General features: G+C 45.5%; 1 protein-coding gene across 7 annotated transcripts in view; it reads right to left on the reverse strand.

The window, feature by feature from the left end:
• The window catches only part of LOC106659649 (myb-like protein Q), a 61,416-nt gene extending 48,559 nt beyond the window's left edge, over nt 1–12,857 (reverse strand). For all 7 annotated transcript variants that reach the window (XM_014382324.2, XM_014382322.2, XM_014382323.2 and 4 more), the window contains exon 1: nt 11,649–12,857. In XM_014382324.2, coding sequence (XP_014237810.1) covers nt 11,649–11,909 — 261 coding nt within the window. In that variant the 5' untranslated portion in view covers nt 11,910–12,857. The remainder of the gene's footprint in view (nt 1–11,648) is intronic.
• Between the last annotated feature and the right edge of the window lie 1,795 nt (nt 12,858–14,652).

The following is a 14,652-nucleotide window of genomic DNA, read 5'->3' on the forward strand; positions in this document are numbered from 1 at the left end:
ATATATATAACGCGACTCGTTTTACGATATATAGCTCGACTGCGCGCGACTCGGCGGTGTCTTGGCGTCGATTCGTCCGGCGGGGATGATGGCCATAACGCGTGCCCGCCCGCGCGCATGCGTTCAGCTGCGGCACCGGTCTCTCATTCACTTATATTATACACAATAGAGAGCTCGAGGCTGAGAGATATGATTGACGCGATCTCCTCCGCCTACAACTGTACAAATTTTTAGTATATATAGCTGCCTCGAAAGGAGGGGAGTGATCTCTTGAAACACGTATCTGTCCAATCGCTCGCTTAGCGTATATAATATTGCACGTTTGCGTCTACTATCGAGTGAGAAAGATAAGGTCGATGTGTATAGAAGAACGAAAAGCTCGTAACGAGAATGGCAAAATTTTGTATAAAAAAGGAAGATCCAAAATGTCAGTCGACGAGACGAATAATTCATTTACGAACTATCCGTGTGTTGTCTACAGCGATGATCGTCCGCTATACATTATACTCCGCGTAAAGCTCGAGCGAGTCAAAGTCGGCGCATTAGTCAACTTTATGCGCCAGGCGCGTCCGCTTCTCCAAAACACGATCCGTTTTCGTTTTTCTCTCTTTTCTTTCTGTACAACGTATTCGTTTATTCTCTAAGTACTGGAGCGCAAAAAAGCTCATACTCGTAGATCCATCCGATTGAAAGCTCCAATGCAATACAACGTACAAACGCGGTAACGCGCCAGAGAGACGAAAATTACGATACTTAAAGTATTATATCCTCGCACGCGTACGCGTGGCTTTTGAAGCCGCAAAATTATATTACCGATATAAAATTCAAAGTCGTAAAAGAATTTTTTACTGCTGCCGCGTCGGTGTGTCAGCACATTTATAATTAATGTGTACACAGGCATGGCTACGCCATACGCTTTTTTTTCGTTATCGAGCTTTTCCACGGCTTTTCGAGAGGATTATTATTTTATTATTATTATGTAAAAATTACGAGACGAAAAAACTACGCGTTTAATGTCACGCGCTTGACTCTCTCTCTCTCTCTTTTTCTATACGTCGGAGGACGCCGGTATGGATATATACACCCAACGCACGCATTACATTGCAGTCTTCGTCGTCGTCGTCGTCATCGAGCCAAATAAATCAAGCCGCGCCGCATCGGGTTAAATGTGCGCGTATATAATATAAACACGCGCGACAGGCTGCGCTTGTACATTATACACATAAGAAGTTCTCTCTCTCTCTTGGGCGCGTGTGAGCCCTTGAACTAAACGCATTATATACACACATTCTCTCCTTCTCTCTCTCTCTCTCTCTCTCTTTGGGCCTTTCTTTCTCTCAGCCTGTATGTATATAGTGGCAGAAGCTTCGCTGCCAAATTAGCGCTTCCCCATATAATCGAAGTCTGTGTCTCTTTCTCTCTCTCTCGTGCGCGCGCGGCACTTTTTGCCCTCTGCGCGACCTAAACGTTTAGGCATCGAACACGAGCAGCAGCAGCAGCGAGACGTCGACGACGACGCTTTCGTTATCTCACGCTGCGTATACGCGTCCCCCACGCTGTCTTTCTTTCTTTCTTTTTTTTTCCGAACGAAAGCTCGAGAAAGAACAAAATAACGAAAAATAAACCGAGGTAGAGAGAGAGAGAGGACGTCGGCATCCCAAAGATCGCGATTACTCGATTAAAGCGAGCTGAGCATTTGTGTCTCGAATCGCGCCGTAACCCGTGCATTGGTAGTCGAATCGGACGCCAGATGGCGCAGGGACTAGATATCTCGAAACCCGAACGCAAAATAGTCGAGCTCAGTAGTTATACAGGCAAAACGAATCGGTAATGAACTGTCCATTTTTATACATGAAAATTTTGGATAAGTCATTATTTCAGCACTTACAAATGCTGCTTTTTGATTTTTGAATTGACATCGTCTCGTGGGTCAGGTGCTAAAAAGCGAAACCTTTGGACACTCTACCAATTCTTTGGCCTCGATGGTCATGGCTCCTTCTTTAGATCTTTCTCCTTTTTATAATCATACCGTCGAAACGAGATTGAAGTTGAGAAAATTCAAACGAACGAAGGCCGAAAATCGTTCACGAGAGCGGCCACCTGGCGGCCGAGGTGGAATGTTTAAGACATCGTTTGAAATAGACGATGAACGATTTTTCATGATTCATCTCAGTAAATTTTTGATGCGAATCGGGTTTAGCTTCTATTTAATGAAAAAAATGAAAATTTCGCCCTCACTTTTGCGAAAACTTTTGCCATGCTCAGAACATGAACACTGTTTGAACGAACAGGTGGAAATTTTCAATCCTGCGGATTCAATTGTCTGAAATTTGGTCTCACACTGCAACTCTCTCTCTCTCTCTCTCTCTCTCTCTCTCTCTCTCTTTCTCTCTCTCTCTCTCTCTCTTTCTCTCTCTCTTTTCCTACCCAACAAAAGCTCATGTTATAGCGAGAGAGCGAGAAAGAAACTAAAAACGAAAAAAAATGAAAAGAAAAGAAAGAAGAGAGTATACGACGGCATCCCAGCGGAGATCACGAGTACTCGATAAGCGCACGCTCTGAGACACCTCGACGCGATCGTAAAATTCTCTAGCTTAAGCTCGTATATGAAAAAAAAAAGACAGAAGAGAAGAGGCGACGAAGCCGCGCGCGGCACGTTTAATGTGAAAGTTTCCTCCGCACCTCGCGCGGTTTTAATATAATGCTCGAATCTAGCGAAAGAGAGACTATCACCTCAGAGGTCAACAAGCCAACAAAAAATTAATTTACATATCGATGCGCGAGATTATCATACACGAGATGTATATACAGACGCAGTGAAGATCAGGTGCGATCCAATTACGAGTCTATTACGTATTTATAATAGACACTTCTCTCTAAACGGTATTATAGACCTCGAGCCCGATATCGCGTCGAACTTAGCGCGCGCAGTAGTCGCTCTCTCTCTCTCTCTTTCAAGGCGGGGGAGGAGTCGCTGCTGCTGCTGCTCGGCTCGATAAGTTCCTCGATTCTAATTAAAACGAGGCCCGCATAGAAGTAGAGCCTCTCTGAGTATTATATACACACACACAGAAGAGCTCGCGACCGACTTTAGACTATATAGCTGACGGATGGCGTAGGAAAGAGAGAGAGAGAAAAGGAGAGCTCGTGAGAAACACACTCAAACAAACCGGAAACGATAAAACGCGACCGAGCGCCACCATTTTATACATATACGCGTGTATGTATATATAGTTAAAGGATTTAAATTGCTACTAAAAGGCTCTAGAAACCGAATAAAACTAATCTAAGCGGGAGCGATAAAAGGCAGGCCTATATCGTGTCGCTGCTGCTGCCGCTGTGGACCTCTCTCTCTCCAAGGTGGTCCTCCACAACGGAGAACCCGGTTAACAAGTACGATGACACGACGACGCGCAACGGGCAATTTTTATTAATCGATCAAAAAACGAAATAAAAAAAAAAAGGAGAAGATGATCTTTTCTCGGCTAAAACAAGAGCTATATAATATGTACATGACGCACTTTTACGACTCAAGATTCCCCGTTTGTATATATAATAAACATGCAGCAGCAGCAGCACACACTTACGGTATAATTTATAATGCATCAAATATCGTCCTCAAAGATCAGCGCGCCCAGCTCGAAGTGTGTGTTCGATCTAGAGGCTATAGGCTGCCGTTTGGCCTTTAACTAAACGCGGTTGCGAAATTTGACTTTTAATCGTCTCTCCCATTCTCTCGGCTCGTCGATTAGTAATCAATAAAAAAACAATAGCGTGCCAAGAGACACCGAGATCGCAATTGCTTAAATGTATATAAATAACGATCGAATATGTACACTCGAAGGGCCTAGATCTGAGCGTTCCGACGAGCGTTGAATTATATGCTAATTTATTCTCGAGACCTCCAGAGAGCGATTCTGTCCCACATAAATATATATATTTTTTTTGAACTTTTGCTACGCGACGACAACGGCAGCAGGTATAGATGAGAAGAGGTGCGTATAACACCACGAGCGACCAAAACCAAAACCAAAAGCCAGAGAGATGCGCCCAGATCGGTTCCTGGTAAGTATATCTTGCGGGCGCTCGAGTTCTGCTTCTTTTTCTTCTTTTTTTTTGCTTTTTGGCTGTCTTCGCCTCTCGGGAGGCTCTCTTCGATCGACTAATTAAAAGCATACTTTATCTCGTTTTCGTCTATGTAAATAAACTCTTGATTATCTACAATCAATCTTTGCTGCTGCGGCGGCAAATAGTAGTAGCAGTCAAACTTTGTCGTTTTTAAAGTTTCTCTCTTTCTCTCGCTGCTTCTTCTTTTTCGGCCTTTTCTCCAAGCGCGATCATCCCAACATTTTATATATAACGCGGCCGGAATGCTGTTTCGCCGCGAACTTTAACTACCGAAGATGCGAATACGCGATAGCGAGAGAGAGAGAGATGACAGTTTTGCGGGGGCCGCCGAGTTATTTCGCCTATTCTAATGATACTTTTACAGCTTGATTTTGAAAGCTTTTGTTCTCCGCGCCGATGCTACATAATATATATATATCTATATTATATAAATTGTTCACGAAACGACAGGTCCAATTGAATCGTCGCATGTGTATATAAGTGCGGGAGGTACCGAGAAAGAGAATTAAAATTCATCGATCGATCGGTGATCCGAGAAATTATATATCCACGATCGCAGCGAGGGGCAATTATGGAAATTTGGAATCGTATATACAATAGAACGAGACGACGAAAAGTTGGGTTACATCGTTGAAACGCCACGATATATATATTTAAAAACGAATCTTTACGCGTCGTTTCTAATGAGATACGATTTTATCGTCGTATCAACACGTCACGAGAAGAAAACAACAACGACAAAAAAACTTCCCTGTACATCTGTACGCCTCAGGGGGCTACATATATTAGCCTGTACATTTACGCGTGTACGTAGCGCGTTATACAATTTGCATTTCGTTATGTATACCTTTTTTTATTCTCGCTCCGTAAAGTCAAGTCGATATAGGAAACTCGGGCGCGCTCGACCAGGCAGTGGAAACGTGCCAAATGCCCGAAGTTCAGAGCCGCGCGTCGATTCGCTTCGTAGCAGCATATAGATCTTCGTATCTCCGAGCGATATAGCTGCAACTCAAGCCTTGCGCAGCAGCATAGTAGCAAGCTAAGATCGGAGAATTCGTTCACGCAGCCGTATGGGATATAGGTTTTATTTCGTGGTTTCTTTTCTTTTCTTTTTCTTTTCGATGCTACTACTACGGAGAAACCGAAGTAAAACCTCGGCCAAAGAGACGAGACGCGGACGCCGATTTCGGTTCGACTTCAAACGAAGCTTCTCTCGAGCGTGTACCGCACTACACTTGCTCGTCGGAAGAAAATTAGTTTCCACTGTTATTTTACTCAACTTCATATATATATATATATATAAATGAGCAATGAATTTTTTTTGCGAGCTACCGAGCGCGTAGTTCGCGGCGCGCGCCATTATATATATTATTTCGCAGCATGCAAAAAGCTACACACACACACACGCGCGTGGCGTACGCGGGCATATCGAGTTACCGCGGCATGAAATTAAATACTTTGCTCGCGAGCGCGTGCACAAAAGTGCATGCAAGAATCTTAATGATATAAATGTTTTATATATATATCGTACGCAGCTATCGCGGAATACGTTGAAATCCATTCGCTGTAACATTTATAATTTCAGCAAAATTATGTGTGCGTATACGAAATAATTGACGGATGAAAAGTCTTTACCGCCGTGACGATCGATCGATCGATCGATCGATCGAAACCCTAAAGTCGACGATTACGCGCGGCGATAAAAAGATCCGTGAAAAATGTACTCGTGTGTGTCTGTGCTTTTTTCGTTCTCACGTCGCGCACGTGGTAGCTCGTATACGCGCACTCGTCGATTTCCCCCGCTGAGCGAGGTGCACGAGACTATATATAAATGCATCGGGTGTAAGTGTACTGCACGCGTGTATATTTTTTTTCTCGCGCGCAATATTGGCAAATAGACGCGCACGCCTGGCCGTGGACGCGATCGATCGATCTAATCGATATATTATTTATATATCGTAAAAACTGAGTCGAGCTTTTTCGGCGAATTAATCATCTCTATAACCAATAATGCAAAGTGTTGGCAAAATTCGACGATAACAGCTATCGATAAAAATCAATTTCTCGCAGTGAGCTGCACGCGCCATTAAAGTTCATCATCGCGTCGGATATTTAAACGAAGATTATTTTTATACACGCGCGCGCAACATCGATCGTGTTATATATATATATGCGTGTGCGTGTGTGTGTCACGCGTGCGAGAGATGATGCACCTAGCTCTACTACGGCCCCGAGCATTCCGCATCGCCAACGTGTGTATATGGCTCGCGTCAAGTCTGCTGCAGCTCCTCTTCTTATTCTTCTTCTTCTTCTTCTCTCTACGTCGTCGTCGTCGTGCTTATTTCTTTCTTTGTTTCTTTCTTTCCGTCGTCGTCGCCTCTTGTTTTATATACCTCGTTGTATATATATATAGAGCTTCGCGCGACGGAATTCCAGCGATTCGCTACTGACCTGCTGCTGCTCATATAAGCTACTACTACTCTATCCGCTACTACTTATACCGCACGCGCACGGAATGATACATATTATAATTTTCGAGTCGTGGTTCTTGTGGCTAATTGTTTCGCGATTATCATATTCGTAACGCAAAATCGATCCTCGATATAAACTATATAGGATGGCGAGATATTTTCTGCAGCTCGCGGCCGAGCTTTTAAGCGTTAACGGGCGCGACCCTCGAAAGACGACGACTCGAGGACCGCGCGATGCGCGGCTTCTTCGCGGGAGAGTAAACGAATGAGTCGCTTCTCTTTTTCTTTCTTTCTTTCTTTTTTTTTCAAGGGAATTGTTGGCAACGACGTCGTTTTTTTTTCGCCGCGTACACACTTATATAAACGACACACACACACACACACATACGAGCTGAGTCTCGAGTCGAGTTATAAGAGAGAGAAAGAACGACGATCAGACAGAGATCGGAGAGGATCGCGCGAACGAGCGGACCGTGAGAAAGCAGGTCGCTCAGAGAGACTCTCTTGCACACATATACACATACACATAGGGCCCAGAGAGGTTGTCTCCTCTCTTCTCCGAGCTTCTCTTCGCAGCGCTCGGCCTTATACACACATATATATACCGATGCGATATTGCGAATTTCTTGCCGCTGCTGCTGCTGCTGCTGGCGTGTGCTGCGTTCGAGAGCCCAGCCGCGCGTATTTGCCAAAGGTATTATAAGCCCTCCGCTGCTGCTGCCGACGCATTTCGAACGAGGAGGAGGGAAGAGCGATGCGCAACACGCGAGGCAAAAGGATCGTTGCTGCTGCTGCTGCGACGGTGGCGGAGGAGGAGGAGGAGGAGAAACGAAATAAACGCGGCAGGGCTATTAATTCCCGGGGCCTGTGAGGACACCGGTTAACTTCTCTCTCTCTCTCTCTCTCTCTCTCTTATATTCGCGACAAAGGGAAAAGAGAAGCAAAATGACCGACGAGCTCTCGGGTCAGGCCCTAAATAAAAGCTCATGGCTATACGTCCTCGTGAGCCTATATAGTACGAATCGAATAAAAGTAAACTCGTGTCGATGCGCCGACTTCTGGTTAATATATCCTCTCTCACTCTCTTTCTCTCTTTCGACTCCCTTTTTTTTGTTCATCTTTTTTTGCGTTTTTCCTTACTCTTACCTATATACAAACACACGTATGTATATATAGCTGCAGTGATATGCGCATGGGCTTGTGTGTATATCCGTATATAAACGTGAGAGATCAAGATCGCCGTGCAACGCGTCGTCACCGCGTACAGTATATCCCGCGCCGATCGTGTAAGTCGATTTCGCACGCGCGTCACACACACACACACACACACACAGTTTTGCGTGCGCTGCTGCAGCTTCATATACGTATCCGATAATTGAAATTTATAAGCAGCTCTCTTCTGAGTTCGGCTTCTTTGAGCTTTTTAAAAAAAAACGTTATTGTAAAACTCCCGCGCGATCGATCGCACCGATCGTACTGCGGGGGGATACGATATCTTACTTTTAGCTCGCGTATATATGAGATAATTGCACGCGTGTACAGTGTACGCACCCTATCCTTTGTGTGAATGTAATGCGCAATTGCCGATGATGTCTCAATAAAAATAATTCTTGATACAGCTGTCTCTCTCTCGAGTGCGCATTGATACGCGCATTTTTGCGCGTAATAGCGCGCATCGCGCACAGCTGTTGAGTTGCTGATATTATACATTATTATATTATAGTTAAATGTTTCATCGAAAACGACGGTTCCCCTTGTGTGTGTGTGTGTGTGTTTTTTTTAAATCTATATTATTTTCAATTAAAGATCGCAGGTCATTAATCGAAACACAGTGGTATAAAACAATCGGATTGGGCGAGTTTTCCCACGCCCATAAGGCCTCGGCACATACCGCATTCGTTAATTAAATTCGAGTTTTATCGACAAAATTAGGTCAAGATAGTGCGTATATATAGGAAATATGCGGATGTAGATGCAGCATATATATGTATAATACGAGAGATTCCCAACTGCTGCCGCGGTAGTATATACATGCACACATGGATGCAATGCGCAGCGATCGGGACTGCCGATCATCGGACAACATAATCGTTGCGTTTGACAACAGAATGGTAAATAAATGTCGGGCCCGCGTGAACGAGATAAGGTCTCGCAGCACAGCTCGCAGCGCGCGAGAGAAACAAAAAATAAAAAAAAATAAAGGCCAGAGCTCCTTCGCGTTTATAAATATACGTGTGTGTGTGTGTGTGTAGAAGGTAAGAAAGAAAGAAGCGTGGAAGAAAAAGCCGAGGAAAAGGGTATACACGAGTGAGCGAGAGAGAGATGCACGAGAGATGCGAAGTGAGAACGAGAGAGAGAAAAAGTCCGAAATAAAGGAATTTCGGCTGGGAATATAATGCTCTCTCTCTCTCTCTGAGCTTGGCTGCTGCTGCTCGCACGGAAGGCCACGACCATGCACTCTCTCTCTCTATATATATGCACACGCGGCTGATATAATGCGCCCCGGCGCAGGACGGGCGCGGAGGTGTTGTCCGTATATATACAAGAGCGAAGAAAAAAAAAATTGAAAAAAAAGAGAGAGAGAGAAGAAATATAAAAGAGATAGAGGTTAACGATCGTGAGATAGCGGCTGCTACGACCGTAGCGTATAAGCTGCAGCAGCAGCGGTGTCTTCAATGCGCTTTTAGCTGCCTCGACGACGCGATCTGTACCCGTACGTACGGGGGCCAATCGCGGCTATTATTTTCACACACACACACACACACGGGGAAAGAGGGAGAGATATCGCGTGTGGATATAATTCCAATATATATGTGTATCGGAGAAGAAGCGAGAAAGAGAGGGAGGGAGGATGACTCGCGGGAGTAAGAGATTATGACGTTATAAAGCGGCGAAATTTTGACGCCTGCCACCGCCGCTGCGGCGGGAAAGTATAAGGTGGAGGTGGAGGCGCGAAATCAAGTCGTGTGCGCGCGTACGCGAGAGCCACAGCACGTGTCGCACTCGCGCGGCTCATAATGCAGCGTACGTATCATATAATAGTATTATTATTACATTGGTCGTGTCGCGTACTCGGTGCGACGGCGAAACTTTGCCCCGTGCGAAACAGACGAGATCTTTACCAAGGAAAAAGAGTCGCTTTTCATAATTGGAAAACGACGTATACGTTTTGTACCGCGTATCGAGCTCGATCAGCGTCGTACTTGATCGGGAGGGGAGCTTTTCGATCCCTCTCCGGCCGACAGGTGGAGCGATCGCAAACTCGCAAGCGGCAACAACCATTTCCAAACATTATTTATGTATCGAACGTGCTCGAATCTTATTCGCAGATGAGCTCTTTTATTTCTTAATAAATCCGAGTCCTCTTTGGGAGCTGTTTTTTCATTCGAGAATACTCGATTGCCGCTGCTCTGCTCGTATGAGCTTTTCAACCGCACCGACAGGTGGAGCGTCGCTAAACTCGCAACTGGCAAGAACTATTTCCGAATGCGTATATATATATATCGGAGAAGAATCCTCTAATCGCAAAAGTCGTATAGTTTCGATGCGACGTGTGCGAATCAGGACAAAAGAAAGCTTTCCGATGTACAATGCGCGCATACGTCGACGCGTACCGACACACAGTGAAATTTATAAAGAGAGGTCGAGAGAAAAGTCATAGAATATTAGAGCTGTATATTTTAAATTGGAGAACGCAAGCTCGCGGCACGGATACTTTTTCGTTTTACATTCAAATCCGATCGACCGTTGTTGCTGCTTTTTTGCCGCTGCGCCGAGTCACTACGCACAGTATATACGTCGCAATTATATCGTATACGGAAAAGGACTCACGCAGCGCGACAAAACGGGCTCTAATTCGCGTTCGACGTACAATGACAATGAGAAACTCGACAAAGCAGCGGCAGCAGCAGCAGCAGCAGCAGCAGAGAAAAGAAAGGATCGTGTCAATGCGATGACGCCGACGACTATCCGCGCTTATGCATTTTATATTATTATCATGTATATAATAGGTAGCGTAGTATATGTGTAAGCCATTATATACACCTGTCCAAGCGCGAGACAGGCATGTACATGTATATGATTGATCCGAGAGCTGCTACCGGAGTTACGTATACTATACTCGTATTATAAGCGGCGGCGCGTCACAAGCGTTAATCCGATTATAAGATAGTGTATAGTATTATAGGATAATACAAGTGTTGGCCCACCCGGCGCTTAGCTTATTATATACTCGACATTATGCGTAGGTATATCGCGTATAATCCGACATTATAAATGTCTACTATATATAGTGCTTGGTGTAGCAGTATAGCCGATCCCCATTGTGCGCACCGTGTCGACTTTTATTCATATACATCATAAATACGTAACGAGATTAAATGCAAATCTTTTCGAGTTGCGTACAACTCTTTTCTCGAGCGATGTATCCCCCATGTAATTTTCCCATCTTAAAAGTTTCCATTTTTGTGTTTTTATCGGTTATAATGTCGCTCACCGCATTTATAGATTATATAATTATTAAATATAATATTAAAATTCGAGATGACGATCTCGAGTGTCGCCTCGAGCGACGGTCCTACGACTCTATTGTTTTTCTCTATTATGCGTGGAGAGTTTACCCGGGATTTTAATGCTGCTACTCGAAACGGATCAAGAGAAGAGAAAATTTGAAGCAAACGCTGTAAGACGATCTCTATCGTGCGATTGCATAATGAATTAGATCGTCCACCCACTATCTCTGTGACAGATTATAATCGTGGTATCGATATACAAGTGTGGAAAGTTCGGCCACGTCGTGACAGGTGCACGACGCGCACATTCGCTTCGTCGTGGAAATTTCATCGTAAAGAAGGTGTATGAGGGAAATAATCAACGGGAATCCTTCGAATTATAATATTGAATTCAATCCATACTAATGGTACTTCTCAAAAGACAAGCCTATGATAATTCCCACCCCTAATTTTTTAATTAACATATTGTCCAAGCGGCAACATCGAAACAGAATTGAATACATCTGAAGATGTATGTGAAAAAGCATACGATACTCACCCTATCGTACTGGTGGCTGGCCGTGGCGGCGGCCGGCGAGAAGGGCTGAAAGGGCGCCGGCCTCGCGGGACTGCCGTGATGGGCCGCGGCCGCCGCGTGATTACCGGCGTGGGCCACGCTCGGATGAGCGGCCCCGACCACGACATTGCTCGAGGCCGCAGCCGCCGCGTGCGGGTGCGGCGGTGGCGGCGGCGGATGCGGCGGCGGCGGCCTCTGATACAGGTACGGATAGTACTGGTACATCACCTCGGAGCAGCTCATGCTCACCGCCGCCGTCGCGGACGGGCCCTGTGCTGGTAGCGCTGGCGGTGCTGCTGGATAGTGTCGATGACAACGCTGATGCTCGTCTATAACTAGGTCCGACTGATGATAGTGATTGTCTATTATCACGGGACTGTTGCTGTTGCTGTTGCAGTTGCTGCTGCTGTTGTTGTCCCCGCCGATTATCAGGGCGGGGTGGTACGCGGACGACGACGAGGACGACGAGGATACGCTACCGCCACTGCCGCTGTTGTTGTGGTTGTTGTTGTTGTGGCTGTTCGCCTCGAGATAATTGAAGTAGTGGTATTGAAAACCCGGATAATCCGGGTTCTGTCGCGTTATGTCAGCCAGTTGAAGGCCAGTGGGCGACAGCACGGCGCACAGATTGATTTTGACACTTGTTTTTTTTTTTTACTTAGAAATTCGGTAGAAAATTTCTATATAAATGTACCTGTATCACACGTTTTTTTCTTTTCTTTTCTTATAAATCGGACTCAATGTCACGCACACCGGGGCACTACTTGGACACGAAAAAGTGAGTCAACACGTTTTTTTTTTTTTTTATTATCATTCGCACACAAACACACTCGCACTTCATAGACGGAAATTTAATCACGGTATCACCACGGGTAAGATGAAGAAGAGAGAGAGAGAGAGGAGGGCTAGGGTGGGGTGAGAAAAGTCTCCCTCGTGTTCTCCCCCTGCTGCTGCTTAATTCTTTGGAAAATTTTATTACCCTTTTTTTTTAGTTATTATTTCGATTAAAGAGAAACGACATCGACAGCGAGCATACACGAGTCGTATGTGTGCACTCCTCGCGAACGATCGCCGTAATTATTTATTAATTATTATTTTTTTTATTATTGTTATCGCGATGTAGCACGCGCTTATATCGTAACACGACGACGACGACACAGGCGACACAACGACGACGACTTGCCAGCACGATGTACGAGCACAAACTGACACTAACTTCACACACAGGCTGTATAGTCAGCAGCAGCAGCGGGGGGACAGGAAAGAGATAGTTGTATTATTTGCCGAGTGTTTGTATGTGTGTGTGTGTGTCCCACCACTACCCACTACCAACACACACAAACACACAAGAGCACACACGAGCAGTGATAGTATACAATTCCGTCGCGTTCTCGTTCTCCGCTTCGCGCAGTTCCCGCCTCCCTCTCTCTTTTGAACTCGCTCGATGCCGCGTCATGGTGGATCGTCGCGCTGCTTCTATATATATACATGTACACGAAATGACACAGCGCAGTGTGTATACTACGGTTGCGACTCGACTCAACTCCGCCTCCCGCCTGCACCGAGACGGTATAGAAGTAAACACCGGGCGCGGACCAATCGATGCGCAGCCAGACGAGCGTCCAATGGCACGTATAGTAGCGCGCGGTATATATAACCGGTGCCACTCCTACGCGCACTCACACACACACATACATTTGTATACCACCTACTACTACTGGTACAACTGCTATATATATATAGGAGTGCGGTATTGATCCCGCAATGAACTCGCTGCTGAAGCTTCTATCTTTTTCCATACCACAGAGAGAGAGCTTATAGCGAGCGAAATAGAGAGAGCTGCTGCTGCTGATGCTGCTTGCGAGTATCAAGAAGTTAAGCTCGGGCGCGATTTTATCAAGTTTCTCTCAAATTGGTGTGTACAGCAGCAGCAGCCAACCCCCGCGCTCGCCGTGTACATTTAAAGTTGTGGAAGTTGGCGCAAGGGCGCACATTATAATGAGTCTTAATTAACAGTTCGTTCTCCGGTGGTGGTGGTGGTAGTGGCCCGCGCTCAATTTCCTCCTGTTCGAGACTACTAACTGCAGCTTTAAGCTATTAACAAACTTTTCCGCGCTCGATCTGAAGTTTCTTACCTTCTCTATGAGCTTTTTTCAACCCCTTGTATATTCTCGAGGAGCTCTCATTTTCTCTTCCTTTTTCCTTCCCTCGATTTTCCTCGAGCAGCAGCAACGACGTCGTCGCTTTTAATGTTTCGCCGCGCGGACGGAATCGCAAATGAGCAGCAGCCGCTGCAACAGTCGCAGCGGATGCCAGGCGCGCGACGAATAAGTAAACGAGCTCTCCGTTGCAGCAGCGGCTCTAAGCCGAGCGCGCACGGCTGATTTCGCTCATCGAACGCGGCGGTTCGCGCTCGTGGCGTCTTACTTCGCATCCGGCATTTACTTATCTGCTCTCTCTCATCATTTGTTTATTTTAGCCTCGTGTATATATACGTCGCTCGTTAAAGCGCCCAAGAGAGGGAGGATTTCGCGCGCGACGGCTCAATGAGGAATGGGCGAAATTTTTGTACTTACCTCCTATACATGTACACACGTTACGGCGGTAGCAGCAGCAGCGATCGTGCCGACTTCAAAGTCCCTCTCTTGTGTATATAATACGTGAGAAACGGACGGGAAAAACAAGGCATTTCGCTCGGCGCAGAGAGTCTCTCGGCCGAGGCATTTATTCGAGTCGTACTTTAAACTTCGAGGGTTCATCTTGGTTTTTTTTTTCTTCTTCTCTTTTTTTTTGGTCTTTTTGTACTCGCAAGTACTGCGCTGATTAAATTATCCGTCGAGGGCATCTGCAAAAAAAAAAAAAAAAAATAAATACAGATATCGCTGTACAATCATTTTCCCATGGAGAAATTAATTGAGAATTACGAATTGAACAAATGTATAATACGATGCATTTGTATAGAAAGCTCGAATGTATATATGGTGCA

This window comes from Trichogramma pretiosum, unplaced genomic scaffold (assembly GCF_000599845.2).
Source record: "Trichogramma pretiosum strain Unisexual culture from Peru unplaced genomic scaffold, Tpre_2.0 scaffold74, whole genome shotgun sequence".
NCBI lineage: Eukaryota > Metazoa > Arthropoda > Insecta > Hymenoptera > Trichogrammatidae > Trichogramma > Trichogramma pretiosum.